At 38.9% G+C, this 24,341-nt stretch overlaps 1 protein-coding gene across 4 annotated transcripts in view; it reads left to right on the forward strand.

Moving 5' to 3' along the window:
* Window positions 1-10,895: 10,895 nt before the first annotated feature.
* The window catches only part of LOC122661049 (probable indole-3-acetic acid-amido synthetase GH3.1), a 39,388-nt gene continuing 25,942 nt past the window's right edge, over window positions 10,896-24,341 (forward strand). Inside the window, exons 1-4 of one of the 4 annotated variants that reach the window (XM_043856359.1) lie at window positions 11,051-11,256; window positions 11,364-11,441; window positions 20,001-20,028; window positions 20,147-21,555. In XM_043856359.1, coding sequence (XP_043712294.1) covers window positions 11,202-11,256; window positions 11,364-11,441; window positions 20,001-20,028; window positions 20,147-21,518 — 1,533 coding nt within the window. In that variant the 5' untranslated portion in view covers window positions 11,051-11,201 and the 3' untranslated portion in view covers window positions 21,519-21,555. Of the gene's footprint in view, window positions 11,257-11,363; window positions 11,466-19,470; window positions 19,810-19,926; window positions 20,029-20,146; window positions 21,557-24,341 lie in introns of those variants that run through there. The other 3 variants (XM_043856356.1, XM_043856358.1, XM_043856360.1) reach the window with 3 other exon arrangements.

Here is a 24,341-nt window from a genome sequence, read left to right on the forward strand (position 1 = left end):
GGGTTAAACTTGTGTTCCTCTTGAAGTCTTGAAGAACTTCACCAATTCGAGATTTCGAATCTTGAAAAGCTCCATTTTTCAAGAAACTTGATCGTTATGCTTGAAGGACCACATCCCACCTTTTGTCTTCTTTTTCACGCGTGGAAGAGCATATCTCACCTTTTGTCATTCCTAGAAGAATTCAATGGCTGGTTCTCATTTTTGTCTTGTGTCAATCTTGGTGGGCTTACTTGTAACGAATGGGTTGCGTTGGGCAAGTCCATTCAAGACCAAAATGGCTCTTGGAAGTGGTTTAGATACTTCTGGTCCACAGACTAAGAACAACTAGTAAATCTATAGATGGATTTAACATTGGAAGAGAAGGTTAGAGAGGCAGCCATTATGTCAAAATCATAATCTATCGTTGACAAAAGGTTTTTATACTTTGGAGTGTAAAATCTTATCCATATAAGCAAACAATAATAAATAATCAAAAGATATAGTCTCTTCACATAGTACAAAGTAGGGGTGTCATTGTGTTAATCGATCGGCCACTCGAGCTTGGTCGGTTTCTGATGTATCTAATCAGTCCCCATCAATTTAAAGTCGTACACCGTATCTGTTTATTTAGGTAATCGGGTCTTGTAGGCCAGGCCATGACCATGCTTCTATTCAGTCTGTCAGTTATTGGTTCATAATCAAGCTCAAGGTAATAGGGTTTTCAATAGGCTAATTGACTATTCAAACTATAAATGGTTCTTAAATGGACTTAAATGAGCTAATTGGTGGGATAGAAACAATTGGTTATCTTAAATGGACTTAAATGAGCTAATTGGTGGGATAGAAACAATTGGTTATCGATTGGTCACAGTATTTGATCGGTTCTAGTCGGATGACGGTTAGGCTACAACCTACCTTACACCGAGAACCCTCGATTGTTAATCTATAGATGCTTAAACCTGACATTAGTAAATTGGACCTCTCGATGCGGGCCAACTTTTGACACCTGTGTACTAAGCCGGGACAACTCCACATGTATTGCCTAACCCGTTCTTAGAAATCCTATCCAAAAGCATTTCGGTGTGTCCGTGCGTTCGTGAGAGACAGAAAGCATTGGAATTTAGAAAGATGGAGACAGATATGGATATCAATACTGATACGGATGTATTGATATAAATATCGAGCAACTTCTAGTGAAAAAATCACCTTTTGATTGTATCGATTGATACGTATCAGATACATATCGGTACGGATCACAATCAATACTGATACAATGCTACATGGTCGATGGTAAATAAAGTAGAAGACAATGCTTGGGCAATCTATATAAACTCGAACAATAATTTGTCCAATGGGTAGTTCTAGAAAGCCCACGTCAGCCCTAATAAAGGTGACCCTACTTGTATGATTGTGTTTTGTGCGGATGAAGAGCACATTCATTGTTGCATGACTATATTTAGTGATGATGCTAGCAGGATTGATAGGATCCGAGGACGAAAGTTTCATCATTCCTGTGTTAAAAACAATCAAAATCTGAAACTTTGAAACAATAATTGGCCCAATGGGCACGCGTGAAGAAGATATGATATGTCTTTGCTTGATACGGAGAAATAGATATGTTTGACTACGAGGGAGGGATTCTTACGTCACATGAATCTTTTTTAGAGTTTTGCAAGCATGACCAATCGAGGGGACAAAATTTCATCTTCCAATAATAACCCTAGTTAGATCAAATTATATTGGGACATTGGGAGTTATAGATAATTTGGATCCTCTATTGTGGAACTGCCTGGTAGGATCGTGTTGCCCAGACACAGTGTTGCGTGTAATGTTTGCCTTATCCTTGGTCAAATGCCTTACTTGAGTGGGGGTAAGACGATCATTGTACGCAACACCATATCTGGACAGCACGGTCTTGCCGGGCAGCTCAACATTAAAGGATCTGGATCCAGTTATAGAGGTGTAATCTTATATCGTTTAGTTTCTCTATATCTTCGAGGAGTTCTCTCTCTGTAATGTCTTAGGTCTCATTTGTATAGAAGATAAAAAAAGAGTGATAAACTTGTAAGGGACATTTTTTTTCGCCTATCGCATAGAACCCAACAATCTCCCCCTCTACGTATGAGGGAGCTGCCAAAATCTTCTCCACCCCCCTCTACACGGGAGCGTCCAAGATCATTTGGATAAAACTCATCTTCAAAAGCTGACCGTTAAGGAGAGAGTGCCCAAGTACTCTGTATTGCGCTACTCACTCCCGATGTGTGATTATTTTTTTCATTTTTCACGTGAAACCCAATAGTGGGTTGGGTTGATAAGAAAAAAGAAAAGGAAAAAAAATGATGGATTAATATTTTTTTAGTAGGTGGGATCTGAAGGGAGAGAAAATGTAAGTGGGGTCGGAATCGATATGAGAGGGAAGAAATGAGAGAAGTGAAATATATACAAAATGATGAATGGATAATACCAATTAGTAGGATATTAAAGACGAATAGGATGAGAATAAATTGAATATTACAAAAAATAAAAATAAAGATTATCTGCTAAATTCCCACCCTGCGAAACACAAGCTCAAATTTTCTGTTTTTTTTTTTTTAATCCCATTTTTCTTACTCAACCAAACAGGATTTGATCCTTCAACACGGTACAAGAAGACCTTAAAAGGGTGGAAGAAAAGACGAGAATCGGGACAAAGGTTAGAGAAGAGAAATTTCTGCTATCGTGTGTTTCGTGTCGTAGAAGCCAAATGGCATCCAAGTGGGTAGGGGATGATTGGTTGAAAAGTTGCAGAAAGTCGACAACGTTGAATTGGTGTTTGATAAATGGCACACGTGACGTGAATTGACTTTCATGATATATGGTAAGTTGGAACTTTTGCTGGAAAAAAGGCAATGTTGCAAAATGGCGCATTCACCCATGCTCCCACTCATCCTCCAGAGTCAATTGTCAAAGTCAAACCAACCCCCCATGTCACTAATCTTGATTCTCGTGTGTTCATAATCCCCTTGCTATAACTAACGTGCGCACCGAGGTTTAACGTTTATGCTCAATTGTCCATTTTCTGTGTTTGCTCTAATTTGAGTAGAGGAATGCAAGGGTTCAATTGGTTCAGTTTTGGTTTGGTTTAAAAATACAATGTGTATAAATTAGAAAATTGAATAAAATTGGTTCAATTTTATTTGATTTGTATATGTACAAATTGAAAATTAAATAGAATTATTTCAATAATTCAGTCTAATTTATTTATTTATTTTTTTTGATTTCTATGAAATTTGGAATGTCTTATAATGGCCTTAAGTGAAGCATGAAAAAGAAAATGAACATAAAATGCAACTGGTACAAGAAAAGTTAAAAGAGTCAACAATCGTAGACGAAGACAGAAAGAAGGATGTGAAAACTAAAAGCTTAGAACTCATGATTTAGTCTTTTAAGATTTAATATGATTTAGGTTCAGTTCAAATTTGATTTTTATACGGATTACATTTCATCCGATTCAATTCAAGCCTATAGTTTTCCAACCTAAGATTGAAACCGACATAATTTTAAGGGGAGACTTTTCCTTCACATGTAGAGAAGGTTAAGTTCTGTAACCAATCTATAAGGTCTATAACCTCCACACCGTCTATGGAGTGTGGGTCTCGCACCCCATATACTATGGTTTGAATAAAGACAGTCCCCACATGGGGAGCAGAGCTAAATTAATCGGTATTCCTCCTATTGTTCTCCATTCCCTTTCAATCCCTTGATCGACCATAGATGTGAGAAAACTCAATCCTTTAAAATCAAAGCCGGTCTGAATTTTTTTGGTTCAATTCAATTTGATTTTAAAAAGCTGATTTGGATTCCGGTTTTCAGTTTCATTGACGCCCTTAGTCCAAAGTATACGGCGTTTGGTAGAACGTAGACTCAGCCACTTCCGTTCTTAGTTTCTTTCGTGTAAGCTTCCGTCATAATCCCTTTTGGATGTTGCCGAGAAGTTTCCCTCATTTTCCGTGTTCTGCATGGAAATCAAAGTTTCACCATTTTCCCTCTTTCTCTGGCCAGGGTCCTTACATGCCCGGTCAAAAACATGTTTTCTATCTTCTTTACTTCCCGGCCTCCTCTTCCGGGGGACCTGGTCCTTCTTTCAAGTTTCTAAGTGTTCTTACTGTACACCATTTGCATTGGAGGAAGGAAGGACTGTGTTGGTTGGGTCAGTCAAAGTTGAAAGTCTCCATTGTTGATTACTGAGTTCTGATTCGATGATTTGCCTTGCTTGGCTGCGCCGTACTCTTTTCACACTTTCCAAACACAAACCCATGTGCATATAATCAAATTCTTCTCTTTTCTCTAGACAGTTCCAGATCACTTCCCACTAAATTATTTTTGGGATTTCTAAGATTATATGATTATTATCACTTCCACTGTGACTGTGCATGATTCACTTTATTCTTCTTTTTCGGTTGGGGAATTGAAGAAAGCGTCAGCAGATCGAGTGCAGACAAAGCTTATTGGCTTTTCTTAAAAATCTGTATCAAACCCACCTGGGTTGAACCTGTTGGTCCAGAACTCCACACACTGATACATGGAACCAATTAACAATGCAATTAATCCATAGTGGTCTGAACTCTTAACTCCATTGACTGGCTTGGACCATCTGAACTAGCCAGCTGACCCAAATGTTTAAAACAATAATTGTTTTAGCCCTTCTTTAAATTAGATTTGAAGCTACCAATTAAGGGTGAGGACGTTTATAAGTTGTAAGCAAGGTTCAGGTTTAAGGCCAATTTTGATCTTGGCTGAAATCAAGATTTTTTAGAAATTTGGTCGAAATCTGGTATTTTTTTGGGTCAAACTCGAAATGTCATGGGATGGTTGAAATTGATTGAATCTCAGTATTTTTCGGTTGAAACTAGTCTCATAAAAATTATTCGAAACTCTGCATTTTTAGATCGAAATTAGTTAAAACTACCGAAATATACAAAATATGCTAAAAACTAGATTAGTCAAAATTTTTCGAAACACAATCCTTTTTTTTTGGGTGAAAAACTAGTTGAAACTACCGAAATATGATCAAAACTTGGTACAATTTAATATTGACCTTAAATTTCTCTAAAAAAATGTCGAAACCAAGATATCTCAATCAAAACTTACAATTTCAATCGAGATTTAGTTCCCTTGTTGTAAGCATCCAAAAAGAAAAGAAAAGAAAAGAAAACAGACCTCTTAATTATTATCTCTTATTTTACTTTTTGACCCAATATCTAAGAAATTTGACATTGAATTGCTTCTGGTTTGAGAGAGAGAGAGAGAGAGAGAGAGAGAGAGAGAGAGAGAGAGAGAGAATTCTTGTCTGTGATTTTGTGGTATTCTTCCACAACATAACTTGCTTTGAACCAGTTACATCAGTGCCCGCCTTCTTTTTTTAAGAGGTGAATGTATAATTAGTAATGCACTTAATTAAAGATAATAGAGTGGTCCCATGCTGAGGAGCTTAATCTAGCTCTACACAAACTGAGATTCTATTAATATGAACAACCCATAAATATATCTTTTCCCTGAAACCAAACTAGATAACGACCTCTTAACACCTTCTTGAGCCACAGGATTCCCTCCCTGTAAAATGATAAAAATTATATAATCTCTAACTTGAACCCAGCTCATCACGCAACAGTCTCGATGCAACTAATCTCTTAGCTAGAAAGAACCCTTTAACTTCACGTCTACACCCTCTTCAACCTTCATAATTTCATTCTTGACTTGTAAAAACTTTGGATTTGATCAAGTTGGGAAATGGGCTATTTCTGTACAGTAATATTGTTGAGCTAATTAACCTGTCTCTTCCAATCTAGCTATATATATATATCTTATTGCATGGATCCTTGTCTCCATGTCTTAATGCATGGATCCTTGTCTCCATATAATATATATAACCTAAGCATGGAATTACTGTTTTTAAGATTCTCTTGATGGCATATGGTCTCCTCCATTGTTTATATATCTTTGATAATGACATATAAAGAGGTTGGGTTTAGGTGGATTATACATTTTTTAATCTTAATCTTATTTATCTAAGTCAAATTAGTGAGACATTAAGAAAGCTAACCTAGTCTAATACTTGACAAATTCAAAATGATAAGCTAAGCTTTAGAGAAGTTCCCTCTTCATGAAATTATCTATATATGTCTCCCTCATATGGGTAGTTGTTCATAAGTCATGGTCTTTAAAGTCAGTTTCAATGAAAACCTAACCATTAGGACCCAAAGGGAAATTTGTCCAACCTCCATTGGTTAAACCCTAGTTAGACTTTTGGGTTAGAAACTTAGGTTAAGAATCTTAAGGAATTAGAATAAATCCAAATCTTGATGCCAAACAAGGTCTTTATCATAGTAGCAAAGAATCATATATGGCTTAGAGGTCTGTTCACGCCATCACTGTTTTTATCAAATTTTATGGATAATTGGTTCATATATACATTCTTGGGGTTGAGCTCTTACGTATACTCCATTACTATCTCTCTCTCTCTCTCTCTCTCTCTCTCTATATATATATATATATATATATATATATATGCTTCTACTACTTAACTTAAATCCCCATCCAATCTCTTTCTTATTTCATTACATCTCAACCATAATATAAAATGCTTATGGGTCAATTTCCAACATAATATACTTATCTCTAGGGACTCGTTTTGCTGTTAAATTATCCCTTTTTTTATTTTTTAAGGTTTTGGGGTTGGGGGGAAAAGAATAAATATGTCCACCATCCATTGTCTAATATTCTGATAAGTAGTTATCTCATAGTAGGAAGTGATTCTGCTGACGCAAAATATTTGAATATAATATAAAGAAAAAATATCCCCACACTGTCTGCTTAATATATGTCTCTTTGTAACCATTGAAGGGAACCCTAATCACCTACCCATACATGAACATTTCCATGTATGGTTTTATGATGACACATAATATTTTGTTTTCATAAATGGGCATTTATGGAAACCAAAGGATATGTGTCATTACCAACTGCACGTGAAGCATTCACTTACAATGATACCCTCCTATATGTTGCCATTGGTATGGCGTGAGAGATTTTTTCTGCACCGATGGCGTAAGGAATTCTCTTTTATATTAAATATATTTATTTATGAGAAATAAAATTGTTATGTATGTCTCGAATTCTTGGACCTGTTCTGACATTTTTGGTGGCGACCCGAATGGAACTTATTTATGAGATTTTTAATGGAAGCAGAGGGCTTCGACCCGACCCGATGGATCGACCCAAATCCAATGGAGAAGTATTTATGTTCTTTACCCTCTTTATTGTAAAGAGAGTGAGATTTGGGGTTTTTGTTTTAGGGATTCAGGGAGAGAGCATCAACGCCGTTTTGGGTGTTCTTGAGGGTTCTCCATTGTAACTTTCTCCGATTTACATAGTGAAACAGCTTTGCTTTCGGCCATGGATGTAACACACCATACTGGTGTGTGAACCACGTAAAATCTCTGTGTCATCTTGCTCTGTTCTTGTTTCTTTTCGTATTTTAGTTGGTGTTTTGCTCTAATAAGAACGTTACCCTGGTCGTGTGATTCCTGCATCTAGACATAGGAGCATACGAAAATATCACGCTACCCTCATGAAATTAAAAATCACATCTATATTGATGTCCTTGCATGCACTCTTATTTATTAAATAATCTACCCATTAGATTCCTTCAAGCAGACATCACACTTGACATGTGGTATCATCTTATTCTATCAATGTTACTAGTGCTCTAGAGTAGTTTTATCATGCTTAAGTCATCCCAACTTATCCAAAATTCCCTCCCAACACCCTTCTTGATAGGAGAGAGAGAGAGAGAGAGAGAGGGAGGAATAAAAGTGATTAAGCATCCATGATTGGAGTACTTAGTGGCCTATTTTAATCTAAGTAGATGTAGAATGACGTTGGGGAAGATTTAATAATTAACACTTATAATATATAGTAGTTAAAAAATAGGACATTGATAGCACCATAAGGTTGGTGCTATAGCCACCATGAGCCACGAATTGAAGTCCCATTGACGTGTTCGATGCACCAACTGACCATTGCATGTCCTTCTAAATTTAACCATCTTCCCCCTTTTTTTCTGGGAATACTTTTAGTATTATTCCCCATATAAACCTATATTTATTCATAATCTATAATGAGATACTTCTTAAAAAAAAAAAAAAAAAGTTTTCCATAATCCATGGAGATCATATCACCATTGATGATACAAGATTATGATTGGACTCTAGGTTCTACAATCCACTTAAATAAAAAAAAAAATGTCTAATTTTGAAAAGTGACTTGTTAAGAACTAGTAAAAAAGGGGTAAACTATAAACCATGTATAGAAGTTTTCTCTTTTTCTTTTATAAATTCTCCATTTTTGTCTAAGTATTTAAATACCCAAAAAACTTGGGGAAAAAAAAAAAAAAAAATCTATAGTGCTCCATTAAGCAAATTGTTATATTATCACACCCTTTAATGAGAAAAACCCGTAAAAACTGTAGTTAGGATCCAAATGGATGTTAGTTGGATTCAAATCTAATGGTTGACATCACATTTGTATATAAGAATGTGCCTTTTAGTGATAAAATATTTTTTCGATCCATCCCAAATCGTAAAGTAATTATTTTTTGAAAAGTAGTTTTCTATCTGGGAGTGTGGCCTACGCCAGCATTCCCATGTGTCTATCTCTCTTATCCTCAACACATAGGGGTAGAAGTGTTTTTGCAAAGGGGAAAAGAGAGATAGACTCATGGGAGTGCTGGTGTAGACCACACTCCCGATCGACAACGTTCTTTTTCCCTTATTTTTTACTTCACACTCCTAAATTACAACTTACAACACAATTAGATGGCGTAGAAGGTTGATCTTTCAAATTGATAAAGTCAATACAAGTGGTGCCTTAATGACCTATACTATTGATTAAAAAAGAGTACAAATATTTGGAAGATATGATATTTAAGTTTTAGTAGCTTATAACAAATATTCAAAAATACACACTAATAACTCTTGAATGTTTGTGTGTTTTCTATTATTTAACACGATGACTAAATTATAATAAGATTTAAATAATTAAAAATTAGAAAAAAAAAGCCATTTTCAGTAGATATATCAATATAAGGAATAGGCTTTTAGTTTGGTACCATTTACATAGTAGGTGGACCATAAAATTCTTGTTGTAACATGTTCATTGAATTTGACTATAACAAGCTAAAGATTATTATTATTATTTTTGGATAGGTAGGCCTAAATAAAGTTTGAGTCTTGTCATTCTAATTGTGAGATATCGGTCCTTACCAACTGAGTTAATTAATTAAAAAGACAGAGAAATTTTTCTTGTCGGTAGATTTGTTATTCATAGGAAGTAAGTATTTTTCTTTGTCAAAAGTTTTTCTTCACCCATGGAGAAGGAACTTTGAAGAGTTGGACAAATTAGAATGATGTTTATATGATATTAATAATTAAAAAATACAAATAGATAAGTATTAGTTCAAGTGACGCTTATGTGATGTAAATCACAGGGCAATAGACACTTCTGGGTGCATTTGATTTAGGGAGAAAATTTTCTTGCACCATGATTGTAGGAAAAATACACCTATTTAGGGTGATAAGTGTCTGCCCCTTCTATTGTACAAGATCGATAATATCCCAGTAGTGTTCTTGATACCTTGATCAAATGATTTTGGTCAACTTTGCCACCGGTCTAGTTAGTATTATTATTTTTGTGTTTTTTTTTTATAAATAAATGGAAAAAGAAAAGGATTTAGACTAATCCACTATAGTATTTTAGGAATTTTCATTGTCCTCTTTGAAATCAATCATTTTATATATAGAAAAAATAAATTCCGTTATTTTAACATAATTATCTTGTGTTTATTATTTCTGTCTTGAGGAAAGAGACAATTCTATTTAAATATTAGAGGTATAAATTAAGTGACACGCCCCTAGAGGCAGAAACGTCCTACATTATATATGCACATAAGCCAATGTACCATAACATATGTAACCACATAGCATTTTGGTCGTCTCTCACTCTCTTCATTCTCAGGTCCTACAGGTCTCTCGTATTTGTCTCATGTGCCATCTCAACAATAATCTGGACCTAATTTCAAAAATTATATGGAACCTAAAAATTGGAAACAACTCCAGTTCAATTTTTTTTTGATCACACAGGGAACGTTAGAATTTCTAGTTCAATCTCTCCTCGCTTGCTTAGAAAACCCTCTCCGTTTCTCATTCACTGGGACAAGATATGCTAGTACCTCTGTGTCTATCACTTTCCTCCTCATATGAAATGATCTATTGACCTTCGATACTATTTTGTTTAAACCGTGGTTTATTCAATAAAATCAGACTGATCGACTGAACTAGAACCGCAGCTTTTCAGCCCACCTTCCGGTTCTGGTCCGATTTTTTGAAAACTGGTAGGAGACACAACCCATCCTGCCGAGGACGCGGGCAGGCCATCGTTATCAAGGACCAACATCTGACCAAAAAATTGCCGCGTGGCTCAGCTGACTTGTTGACTCGGACAAACTTACAACTTGGATGGCTGACGTGGCCCGCATGTCGGCCCCACATGTCTTTGAAGAGGTGGACAACCGTGACGTCTTGTGGGCCACCTTTGTCCCCGCCTCACCCTACGCCTCCGGCGTCAAAATTTTTTCTCTGTCGACGACTTGCATGGCTGCCTCGCCGTCCAACGAACTTCCCCCGCTTCCTTCTGTGTTACCAGCCTGACGTGTAATGTGACGTGGCAAATAACAAAGAGAGCCATCAGAGATTGGCTCCCCACGCTTCCCTTGCCTATAAATACTGCCCTGCGTGAGTCCTTCAGAACCACCACTCCTTTCCCCAACCAAATCTAATCCAAAGAACTCCTCTCGTCTTCTTTTCTCAATCCCCCTTACTCTTTCTTTCGCTTGCTCACTGTTTCTGTCTCGGCTTCAACAATGGCTACTGGAACCTGTCTGTCGACGCCACTTGGCACTGCCGCTTGCAAGAAGCATGCGAAGGCTCTTCACTTCATCGAAGAGATGACCAAGAACGCCGATTCTGTCCAAGAGACAGTTTTGGCTGAGATCTTGACCCGAAATGCCGAAACTGAATACCTCGGCCGATACAACCTTAATGGCGCAACTGATCGTGAAACCTTCAAATCGAAGATACCAGTCATAACCTACGAGGATCTTCAGCCAGAAATCCAACGCATTGCCAATGGTGATCGTTCCGCCATCCTCTCTGGTCACCCCATCTCTGAATTCCTCACGAGGTTTGCATAATTATTTACCAAATGATTCACTTTATTCTTTCCTTCTTTTCCACTCCCTTTCTAATGAGTTTCTATAAAAAAAAAAAATAAATAAATAAAATTTGCAGCTCTGGAACTTCAGCTGGTGAGAGAAAGCTCATGCCAACAATTCAAGAAGAGCTGGATCGCCGTCAACTTCTCTACAACCTTCTCATGCCAGTCATGAGCCTGTGAGTACTGTACTATATTATTTCCTTTGACTCACCAAGTCCAAAATGGTTTCGACGAATTACTGAAACGTTTCTTGTTTTCTGTCTTTGCTGCAGTTACGTTCCAGGCCTGGATAAGGGGAAGGGGCTCTACTTCTTGTTTGTCAAATCCGAAACGAAGACTCCAGGTGGGTTACTGGCACGTCCAGTGCTCACAAGCTACTACAAGAGCGAACACTTCAAGACAAGACCCTTCGACCCTTACAATGTATACACCAGCCCCAACGAAGCCATCCTCTGCTCCGATTCTTTCCAAAGCATGTACTCCCAGATGCTATGTGGCCTCTACCAACGAAACGAAGTCCTCCGAGTCGGTGCCGTGTTTGCCTCCGGATTACTCAGAGCGATCCGATTCCTCCAACTCAACTGGCAACAGCTCGCCCATGACATTGCCACCGGGACCTTAGATACCAAAATCACCGATCCGTCCATCCGGGATTGCATGTCTCAACAAGTCCTCAAACCCAACCCTGAACTCTCCAGATTCATCACCAACGAGTGCTCCGCTGGGAATTGGGAAGGAATCATAAGCAGAATCTGGCCAAACACCAAGTATCTTGACGTGATAGTCACAGGTGCGATGGCCCAATACATCCCAACCCTCGATTTCTACAGCGGCGGGTTACCTCTAGCATGCACCATGTACGCTTCCTCCGAGTGCTACTTCGGACTTAACCTGAAACCAATGTGCAAGCCCTCCGAGGTATCCTACACAATCATGCCCAACATGGCCTACTTTGAGTTCCTCCCTCACGAACCCAAATCGTCCATACTGAGTTGCCGCGACTCACCTCCCCGACTCGTCGACCTCGTCAACGTCGAAGTCGGTAAGGAATACGAACTGGTCATCACCACCTACGCAGGGCTGTATCGGTACCGAGTTGGTGACATTCTCCGAGTCACCGGGTTTCATAACTCGGTCCCACAGTTCCATTTCGTGAGGAGGAAGAACGTCCTGTTGAGTATCGACTCGGACAAGACGGATGAGGCGGAGTTGCAGAAAGCGGTGGAGAACGCGTCAGAGTTGCTGCGAGAGTACAACACGAGCGTTGTGGAGTACACGAGTTACGCAGATACGAAGAGTATTCCAGGGCATTACGTGATTTACTGGGAGTTGCTGGTGAAGGACCCAGAGAACGCGGCGAGTGAGGAAGTGATGAAACAGTGTTCCCTGGCCATGGAAGAATCGATGAATTCAGTTTATAGACAAGGGAGAGTGGCGGACAACTCGATCGGAGCGTTGGAGATAAGGGTGGTGAAAAGTGGAACATTTGAGGAACTCATGGATTACGCCATCTCAAGGGGAGCTTCCATTAATCAATACAAGGTACCAAGGTGTGTCAACTTCACACCTATCATGGAGCTCCTAGACTCCAGGGTCCTCTCTGCGCATTATAGCCCTGCTTACCCTCATTGGACACCAGAACGACGACGGTGACCCCACTGATTCTGACGAGACCCCCAATCATCAACAAGAATAGAAGAAAATAAAAAATTAATTCTAATTTGAAGTAGTAGGCTTTTCTTGTTTCTCTCCCTCTTTTCTTGATAGGGTTTAAACTTTAAAGCTTGTTTTGAAAGTGATGTTTACGGCTTTAGTTAGATAGATGCGTGGGTAGATTGGGATAACATGTATGCGTCATGATACTGTCGTAACGCATATGTCTGTTTGTAAAAAGAAACAACTCTTTCGTCTCTTTTTCTCCAACCATTATCTTCTTCTTCTTCTTCTCTGTGAAGCTGTGCTTGGGGTGGTGGTGGTGGTAGTGGCATGAGTTTGTAAATTAGATGAAATATGAAAGGTTATGTGGTCCATTCAAAGTGGTTGTTTTTCTTGAAAACAAAAAAAACTGAAGTAGTCTCAGAGAAGCAGAGCATCTGCAAATAAGAATTCAGAAGAAAAGAAACGCATGCGTTAAATTAATAATGCAAGTAAAGATTTAAGATTTAAGATTTAAGATTTAAGATTTAAAACTTCTTCTTCTTTCTTCTTTGTTCCTTTCCACGTTTTTCTTTTGGGTAAAGCTTGAAATTACTGTTGGATGGAAGGACTACCTTGGGGAATGGTGAATTGGAGATGATGGGGGGCTCCATTTAAATAGTGCAGGCATGTTTGTTGGTCGTTCTTAATTTTATATTCATATAATGAAAATGAAAAGTTAAAAAAGATAATAATTACAATTACCAATTAGATTTACAGATTGTCCTTTCTTTTATCTTTTATTTTTTGTCATTTCTTATTGATTAATTATGGGTAATACATTTATATCACATTCTAAAACATAATAAAGAATAGATGATGGATGGTAATAGTATATCTAATTACCTATTGGGTTGGTATGGATTTGTTAAATGTAAAGAATTTGACACATATATGGTGGAGGCAGCAGGTTTGGAGTCTTTAAACATGACCCAAAAAAATAAAAAATTGATGGTTTCAATTTGTGTTTGATTTAGGGTTAAAGATTTGTCACGTTAATAGTATTGAAATCTCCCACGTTACACCAATCACGAGAAAAATGTTTCATTTAATAAGGATCCCACATGGTGTTTGTGGATCAAAGTAGCTCTATTGCACACGCTCATACACTTAGCGTTGGATATATTCCTTTTTTGCTTCTAGGAATGCCCTTCAAGGTACTCTAAATGGCAGTAAATGGGATGTGTTCAATGTTGAGTGTACATGTATTGCAAATAATCTCAAAAAGGAAAAAGTTTCAGTGTAAACCCCATAACTCATTAGATGAGAGAGTGTAAGAAGGAAACGCACATCGCCTCATGGGGATCTTTTCCTTTCAGTTTTATTAATTTCAGCCTAGTGCCTTTAACCAAGGGGGATGGATTCCACCCGAATAGAGTGTTTGGGCGGGGGTAGGGTGGTCATTGCACCCCCTTCTTAGGGGCATTGGGGAACAGGGCCGGATAGGGAACTAGAGGATATAAAGATCCAGGTCATAGCAGATAATTGTGCATGACTTACAATACAGATTGATCTATCATTTGTAAAGCTGGATGCTCATTTACAATTATCCTCCCCTCTCATGTAGTCGCATCGACTTCTTTTTTACTTCTTAGTTTTGGCATCTTCTTTTGTCATGTGGTAAGACATAAATATGTGTTTGATATGAATTCTCAAAATAAATTATGGGTTTATAACACTTTCCAAAACCTAATACTTCTACTAAATTTTCTTGTTTCAAAGTGCATTCTACACCCATAATCTACTCAAGGGCACATGACAAACACAACCTATATGTGATTGATCATTGGGGGAGATCGAGACTGAGCGAGAGGGTGTTTTGATTTTGTCTCAAGCAATCAAATTAATGATATATCATAGCTTGGAGTTGTGTCTTCATGGGGAAGAAGGAACCATGTGAGGAAAAACGACTGCACGTACCAACAGGTGAACATACATGTGAGAGCCAATCACATTTTAATTTGGTTATCATAAGAACCCCTCCTACCCTTGTAAATAGTAAAAATAAGACAGATGGTTGGCTCTCACATCTCAGGAAAAACAATGTAATACACGCCATCTCTTTTTCCTAGCACAAGTCTTTCTCGTGATATCTTAAATCTTATACATGACAAGAACAGCCAGGAATTATCGTCTGTAAGTTTAAGTCATCGGATTGGAATCTTTTATGCTTGCAATGGAAGGATTAGCATGAGGCCCCCGACACAAGGAATTGCAAGCAGTGAGATTACAAATCATTTTTAAACGGATAATTCCAATATTACCTTCCAAATCCCTAAGATTATACAATTTGGACATGCCAAATTTAATGAAGTCATGTAACTGATGAAATGTTGTCTCACATCATTTATCTTGTTTTCTTTTTGGGTCATATCTCACATCACTTATCTTGGATCCTTAAATGTTTTTTTTTAATATACCATTAGATCATTTCCATTTAATGGCAGTACGTACATCACCTAGCTAGAAGATGTCCAATGCAGCATCAGAGCTCGACACGTGACCGAGATGCCGTTCGAACAATGAGGATGGATGCACACATCTGAGCATGGGGCCCATGCGATGGAGAGTTTCTAGCCCGATGGTGCACATCCATCGTCGCCATTCGAATGGCACCTCAGTCACGTGTCAAGCTCTGGTGCAGCACCGAACATCTTCCAGCGCAATCCCACGCTGTAGATGAACTGAATCCGTATTTTATAGGCTTTTTCATTATACTTAATATGATATTAGAATCCAAGTCTCTTTGTTGTATTCCTAAATTATCTATCCACATGTAGAATCAAGTCTATCGAAACTACATATATAAGATGGAGAATATTGAAATGTTGAGAGACTAAAACTTTATTCAAGACTTTGAATGTGTCTTAATATATCATTGGCTTATCTCCACCTAATTAATAACTTAAGTTTTAGGAATAAATGTACAAATGATATTTCGTGGGCCATCCCATTATGTTGAAAATGGTATTAGAGTCATCTCTTCATTATATTGATACCTTTAAATGCAATAATAGCTTTCCATTATCCATAAAGCTAAGTATCTAGGGTGAACAAAAAGAAAAAGGGAAAAAAGCCTAAAACAAATTGTCTGAGATCGAAAATGACTTATTAGTATAGTAATGAAAGAATGAAGGTGGGTCCACTTATAGTATAGTAATGGATGTATGAAAGTGGGTCCATGATCTAATGAGTTCCATTAAAGTGAAACTATGGTGCCGACAGTATGGCTTAAACCTAATAAGAAAACCAACTATTATTGACCTAACAAAACGTTTAATCATGCATGCAAAGCAAAGTGAAGATACAATGGATCAGATTGATGATATGATTGTAATGGAAAGAAGATGTCGGCCGGGTGAAGGTGAAAAGATTTTGTTATGAGACCACATCAAATTGTGGTTCTTATAAGCACCTATTTATGTGTTTACCAAATGTGCAATTACATAACAAATTCAATTTCCAATTTGAAGAGTTCATAATTATGACTTAAAGAGATGTCTCCCCTTACCTTTCACATGTTTGTGATTTTGTAGCAGTGGTTGTTCTCAACATTTTATGAGTGGACCATATGAAGGGAACTAGTCATCCCAAAGCTTACATTACCAATTATTATTATTATTATCTTCTTTCGTTTTTGAACACTTTCAACCATTCAACATTATGTAAATGATGATGATTATCATGGCATCCATGGAAGGGTTCAAATAAGCGGCTAGAATCGGCCGGATCGAATCGACCTGAACCCTAACCCATTTTTGGACGGCCTAGCTCTTTCGATCGGCAAGCCAAATCCGGCTGATTTGACCGATCTGGTTCCGAATGTGCAAATCATGATCCACTGAGAGATTGGTTTGTCAACAATTCATAGGATCTTTTTATCTTTTTTGGTGGAAAGATGACATTACAGGTTCCATAATATCAACAACAGTAAGGGGAAATGGGCTGGGCATGTAAGGAGGTGTTCTTGGGCATTCTTCGTTTCTGAGATTGGAACGGGCATATTCTCAATTTGGGCTTGAGTTAGTCAGGGGCCTTAAACCTAACTTAATGGGCTCAAATCCAGACAGCAAGAAAATCATACGCAATGGGCTGGACTGTAAAGGTTGACCACTGCTGCTAACCTTGGGATGGGCTAGTAGGCCTTCACACAAACTTTTGTGACCCAAAGAAAAATGGGAATAATGAAATATACCATTCCAAAAATGCTAATATCACAGTGATTGTGATGTCACAATCCAATCGAATGGTCAAGAAACAAGGATGGAATTTTCGTTCTCACCACTTGTGGATAATGGAAATTCAAATGATAGAGTTAGCTTAGCTGCAATGTTTATTTATGGGTCAATTCCATATGGGTTGGGTCACCTGAAGTTTGAAACCAAACAGTGCCCATTTTATCTTCTTTAAGCCCAGTTTTACCCAAGGCCCAAATTTTTTTTCGGTTCAATTATGGATCCGCCCATTAGAGAGTGAGACAGTGGATCGGACTCAACTCAACTCTGAAATTTTGCCCATTAAGAAGAAGCAACCCTAGATCTAAGCCCAAGGGGAATTAAAGAGGGAATGAAAATTTTCAAACAAAAAAAAGAAATTTTTGTAATCATTACCCCATGTGATTGTATAAACTACTTAATTTTCTTACCATATATAGTAAAGATACATTTTACATATAATATTTATTTTACATTTTAAACCAAAGGGAATTGAATGCAAAGTAAAGTGGAATTTAATAACCAAATATGGAATGATTTGGAGTTATTGATATTGTCACATGGTGTCCCATGGGGTAATGATTACAAAAATTCATTTTTTAAGTATGAAAATTTTCCTTCCCTTCCCTTTAATTCCCCTTGCAACCAAACGGAGCCTAAAAGAATAAACTCAAATTGGTGAAAATGGGAAAGATTTCAGAGTTGCATGCCACACCCCTCGCTCTTCTTGTCTACTACCATTTTGGATGAAAAAGATCCTGTCAATCCGAACAGCGTGCAGCCATGTGCAGCACCTGAGTAAGGTGGTGCGTATTGACTGCCTTACCTCTGCTCAGACAAGGTGTTTGGGCAGGGGTAAGGCGGTAAATGTGCACTGCCTCATCTCAGCTGCCCGGATTGATAGGAGCCGAGTCCCATTTTGGAATTCTGTTTTAAAGAACCCCTATCCCCTTAATAGGATATCTTTATAACTTTAGACAATTGTTGGATAAGACTCATCTTTTGAGGCGTTATTCTTTGGCCATATACTTTGACTATTGCTTCGATTTATACTTTTATTTATTATCTTTTTGACTTCTTCTTATCTCTTTTACCTCCATTATTGTCTTAGCATCTATTGGATCCATGTAGCTGATCCCATTTAGTTGGGATAAAGTTATGATTATTGTTGTTTGTTGATTGATAATTATTTAAGTTCTTGTAAACCTGGACATTTTCCCTTCTCTCCATTCCAAAGGTTATATTGCAAGGAAATTATTTGTAGATATTCCAAATGTCTACATGTGAGGGGAGGGGATTCAATTGTAGATATACTCTCAAGCACACCATTAGAAACTTTAGCCAAGGCAAACTATTTCAGTCCCACCAAGTAAGGTATTTATTAGGGATAGGGTTGGGCAGACTGTCAACTTTTGGTAAGCTAACAACATGCATCAATCATAGGATTGGATACGGGAGGATAAAGGGATCTTTTCAAAGAGGAAAGTAAGGTTATCAAAATATCATGGGGGAATTGAGTTACATAATTGCGGCTTAAACACGAAATATTCATTGTGGGAGATTAAGGAGGAGATTAAAAAGTAGTAGCTCTTGCAATCACAATCTCTAGAAGCAGGTCTGCAATTCGTTCGTTGGGTACATTGAACATTCACCTCATACCGATACCATACCAAATATCGGATCGATCCAGGTATTTCAAACCGAATAATTTTTTGCAAATAAAAAAAAACCTGCAAATTAAATGTTTCATTCACGGGACCCACATGTGTATTTTGAAGAAAGTTAAAGGCTTAAAGCCTGCAATTTAAAATGACTCGGTTTGAAATACCTTGCTGCAATGGTATACATTGAAAGTTGTGTGTCATGTCTATACAATAAAACAAGAAAACAACGAGTAATTAAGAAGTTCAATTTTTATCTTCTCAGGTGCGGTGCCGCACCCAGTGCCAGGGCACCGCACTTTTAAAGATAAAGATCCAGAGGAAGTAGTGGTTCCCACTAGTTCCTATGGTACAACACATGGCAACAATTGAGAGTCCACGTGGAGCTGATCCGGACAAAGATTGCCAACGGACTCATTGCTTGCCGGTTGCCCCACCTATATGAATACCACCATGTCCTCTGCTTGAGCCCTTGAAGCCACGTACTCTACTGCCCTGATTACTTTCCCCTACTTCCCTCTTCTCTTCTTTCTAATTTTCTCGTTTGTGCTTCGCTTCTCTACCCCCTTACTCTCTCGCTTGCGGCTTGCAGCTTGCAGCTTGCAGCTCAAAGTCTCTGTTTCAACAATGGCTACTGCCACTTCTCTGTCGACGCCATTTGGCACTGCCGCTTGCGAGAAGCACGCGAAGGAACTTAACTTCATTGAAGATATGACCAAGAATGCCAAAGCCATCCAAGAGAAGGTTTTTGTTGGGCTCATGACCGTAAATGCTGAGACTGAGTATCTCTGCCGACACCAGCTTAATGGCGTAACCGCCGATCTCGAGACATTCAAATCGAAGATACCAGTCATCAGCTACGAGGATCTTCAGCCTGATATCCAACGAATTGTCAATGGTGATCGTTCCCCCATCCTCTCCGGTTACCCTATCTCTGAATTCCTCACTAGGTCTCCTCCTGCTTAACGCTTATCTATTTTATGTTTTTTCTCTCTCTTATCCTGGCGGCAGAGTTTCCGATGCTTAATTAATTAATTTCTATAAAAATAAAAAATAAAAAATTGCAGCTCTGGAACTTCATCCGGTGAGAGAAAGCTGATGCCCATGACTCAAGAAGAGCTGGATCGCCGTAGAGTTCTCCATAACCTTCTCATACCAGTCATAAACCTGTGAGGATTTCATTAAATTAAGTCCAAATTAAGTAGTGGTAATAGCTAGCTAGTGCATGGTTTGGTTTTGAATTGATAGAAACACCATTTCCTTGCATGTCTTCTGTTGTTTCTGTAGTTACGTTCCAGGCCTGGACAAGGGGAAGGGGCTCTACTTCTTGTTCGTTAAAGCCGAAACGAAGACACCCGGTGGGATATTGGCACGTCCAGCCCTCACAAGCTACTACAAGAGCGACCATTTCAAGATGAGGCCATACGACCCTTACGATGTATACACCAGCCCCAACCAAGCCATCCTATGCTCCGATACTTCCCAGAGCATGTACACACACATCCTATGTGGCCTCTACCAACGAAACGAAGTCCTCCGAGTTGGCGCCGTGTTTGCCTCTGGTCTACTCAGGGCTATCCGATTCCTCCAACTCAACTGTCAACAACTCGCCCAGGACATTTCCATCGGGACTTTGAATCCCAAAATTACCGATCCGTCTATCCGCGAGTACATGTTGCATCTCCTCAAACCCAACCCTGAACTCGCCCGATTCATCACCGAAGAGTGCTCAGGTACGAACTGGGAAGGAATCATAAGAAGAATCTGGCCAAACACCAAGTACCTTGACGTGATAGTCACAGGTTCAATGGCCCAATACATCCCAACCCTCGATTACTACAGCGGCGGATTACCGTTGGTATCCACCATTTACGCTTCCTCTGAGTGCTACTTCGGCATCAACCTTAAACCAATGTGCAAGCCCTCCGAGGTTTCCTATACAATCTTGCCCATCTTTGCCTACTTCGAGTTCCTCCCCCAAGAACCCACATCGTCTACACTGAGTGGCGGCATCGACTCATCTCCCCAACTGGTTGACCTGGTCGACGTGGAAGTCGGTAAGGAGTACGAAGTTGTGGTCACCACATATGGCGGTCTTTATAGGTACCGAGTTGGGGACATACTCCGGGTCACCGGGTTCCATAACTCGGCTCCCCAATTCCAGTTCGTGAAGAGGAAGAACGTCTTGCTGAGTATCGACACGGACAAGACCGATGAGGCCGATTTGCAGAAAGCAGTGGAGAACGCGTCGGAATTGCTGCAAGAGTACAAAACGAGCGTGGTGGACTACACGAGCTATGCTGATACCAAGAGTATTCCGGGGCATTATGTGATATACTGGGAGTTGCTGGTGAAGGATCCGGAGAACACGCCGAGTGATGAGGTGATGAAGCAGTGTTGTCTTGCCATGGAAGAGTCACTGAATTCTGTTTACAGACAAGGGAGAGTGGAGGAGAACTCGATCGGAGCTCTGGAGATAAGGGTGGTGAAAAGCGGGATATTTGAGGAACTCATGGACTTCGCCATCTCAAGGGGAGCCGCCATTAATCAATACAAGGTGCCGAGGTGCGTCAACTTCACACCTATCATGGAGCTTCTCGATTCCAAGGTCCTCTCCTCTCATTTTAGCCCTGCTTGCCCTCATTGGACTCCAGAATGAGGACGGTGACGATATGCCAATAATAAACTGAATAAGAAGAGAAAAATAAATAAAATTCCCCTTATTGTTAATATTTATTCTAATTAGGGTAGGCTTTTCGTAAGTTAATTTCGTCTCTTTTTCTCCAACGATGATCTTCTTCTTCTCTCTGTCTCTCTTTGCTCTCTTTCGTGCAAATGCATGTGCTTGAGGGTGGGGGTGGCAAGAATTTGTAAATTAGGTGAAATCAGGGAGGTAATGTGGTCCATTTGACATGTTCACCTTATATTGAAAACTTAAACTGAAGAAGGCTCAAAGAAGCAGAGCATGTGCGTATCGGTAGGAGAGAAACGCATGCATTAACATTTAACAATACACTTATTAAGAAATTGGGACAAGGTTGGGATCAGTCTATGCAAGAGTAAATGGAGTTTTTTATTTTATTTTATTTATAACTTTTTGGATAAATATATGGAGGAGTTTAACCCATGCATGTTTCTACGATATATAGTAATAAATGGAGACAATAGAAAATATTCGAAGTGATTTTTTTCTGAGCATGAATTGCAACAACAAATCCTTGTGGGCTACACAGGACTCAATCAAATTTCCTTAAAATAAAAAGAAGGGAAATTTTCACTATTTTCCTTGAGGTATCATGTAATTACAAAAACACTTCTAAGTTTGGGAAATTTTGCGTGCCCTCAGAGGTTTTTAAAAGTTAACACATGCCCCTATTTCGTTAGTTAAGAACTAACTATGTTAAAATTAAAGGGTAAAGTGACAAAAATACCCTTGCAAGAAAAAAAAACATGCAACTCATCTTCCTCAAATCGTTGAGGGTTTGAAAAAAGAGAAGATGAGTTACACTAGACAATCAGAATTAAGGTTTTGAGGAGAAACTTGTCAACTTACTCCTGAATCTTAAATCAGATGGGCCTAAAATTCTGTTCGATTGGACTTTATAGAGTTTGCTAACACCCGGTTCAGTTAGATCTGATTTCTCAGGCTTGCTGGGGCAACCAATTTGACCTTAATTGAATTCTGAATAAAATTTCAACAGTGTAACACGAAATTAATGTGGAATTTCGTTTGGTTCTCTCTAGTCCTATTGCCTCATCTGACTCTGTTACCACAAAGCTTAAGGCAGTCATTAAGGGGATGGAGGGTTCTGTGACTAAAAATTGGTTGGACATCATAGTTGAAGGGGATTCTAAGTTGGTGATTATTTGGATACAAGCCCGGATACAAGCCCATTCGATCAGGTCGGCTCATTAGAAAGGCTAGGTCTTTGTGCTGTTGTGGCAGTCCCTCGTCGTTGGAAAGAAGGCCAGCTCTGAAACACCTCTCCCAGGGTCTCCGTTCAGACTCCGGACCCTTTAATGTTTGAAGATCCTTTAACTCACCTATAATGTTTGAAGTAAATTCCTCCGGCGGCATCCTTGGAGGAGAAAGTTTGGTTGTCGGGTCTTCACCAACTTAAGCAGCGTAAAAATTGAGAGAGAGAGACATGTTTGACAAATTTGGCTCAATTCCATTCCATAGATTTTGTAGATGTGTTATTCTCCTTCCATGAGTTTTACATGTTGACTATGAATAAAATGTTTTTCTAAAAAAAAAAAAAAGATTTTAGAGGGTAATATTTTACTCGCAAAATGGTTCGGGCTAGGTTTTGACACCCTTACATTTAACAATGCACTTATGTTTGTTGCTTGTTTTTCTTAAGGAGTTATTAGGATAATTTTTTACTCCCAAAATGAAAATAAAAGTTATAAAAACTAAAATTACAATTATCAATGAGCGTTACATATATGGAATAAAAACAGTAAATTGATCGTTAATTAATTACTTGACTACAACTTTCAGTTGAGTGGGAGAGAGAAGTGAATTATTCCATTTCCTTGGTTGCTACCTTGGTAGGAGGAACATTAATTCTTACTACAAGTGTGCCAGCAAAATTTTCCCCCAGGTTGAACATACTCTCTATTAGGGCTGCAACAAGATGGACTCGGCTCCTGTCAATTCGGGCAGCAGTGCTGCATGTGCAGCACTTGAGATGAGGCGGTGCATATTTAATGCCTTACCCCTACCCAAATGCCTTGCCCGAGTAGGGGTAAGGTGGTCAATGCGCACTACCTTACTCGGGTGTTGCACATGGTTGCACGCTGTCCGGATTGACAGTATCTTTTTCATCCAAAATGGTAGTAGACAAGAAGAGGGGGGGGGGGGGAGTGGGTTGGGGTTTTAAAAAGCCTAGCCTAATCCAATCTTGTTGCGGAATTTTGTTTTAAAGAACCCCTATGTTACGGCTTGGCATATTATGATTCGAACCCTAACCCGAATCCGAATGTAGGTCCGGAACCCAAAGTCATAGCACTGTGTAAGATATGGAGTATTGATTTAATGTTTGAACGGATAGAAGATAAAGAAGGAATCCCATTGGTAACCCGCCGCTTGTCGGCAAAACGATAGATACCTCCCCTGTGCGGTTGCGGGATCCACATACAGATGTACAACTCGTAGTAAGAGATCCTAACCTCGTGTTAGGTGTTTTTAATATCATAACTATGTCCGTGTGGGTTCTCTTGCGGCACAAATAGACTTTTAGATGGTCCGACACGAAGAAAACAAATATAGAAATCTCAGGTTGATGTACTAGTCGATTGTTGCATCGACTAGAGAATTGTACCACCGCGGATTTTGTTCTAGAGATGTAAAGCCCAATGTTTTGGGTCGGGGATCTCGTTGTCGCATCCCGATTAATGGCTTGGGATGTTTTTCCCAACATTCTAGGACCCTTGGGACCCACAAAATCCAAATACTTGCACAAGGGTCGGCTTATTT

Source organism: Telopea speciosissima, chromosome 5, assembly GCF_018873765.1.
Source record: "Telopea speciosissima isolate NSW1024214 ecotype Mountain lineage chromosome 5, Tspe_v1, whole genome shotgun sequence".
Lineage (NCBI taxonomy): Eukaryota > Viridiplantae > Streptophyta > Magnoliopsida > Proteales > Proteaceae > Telopea > Telopea speciosissima.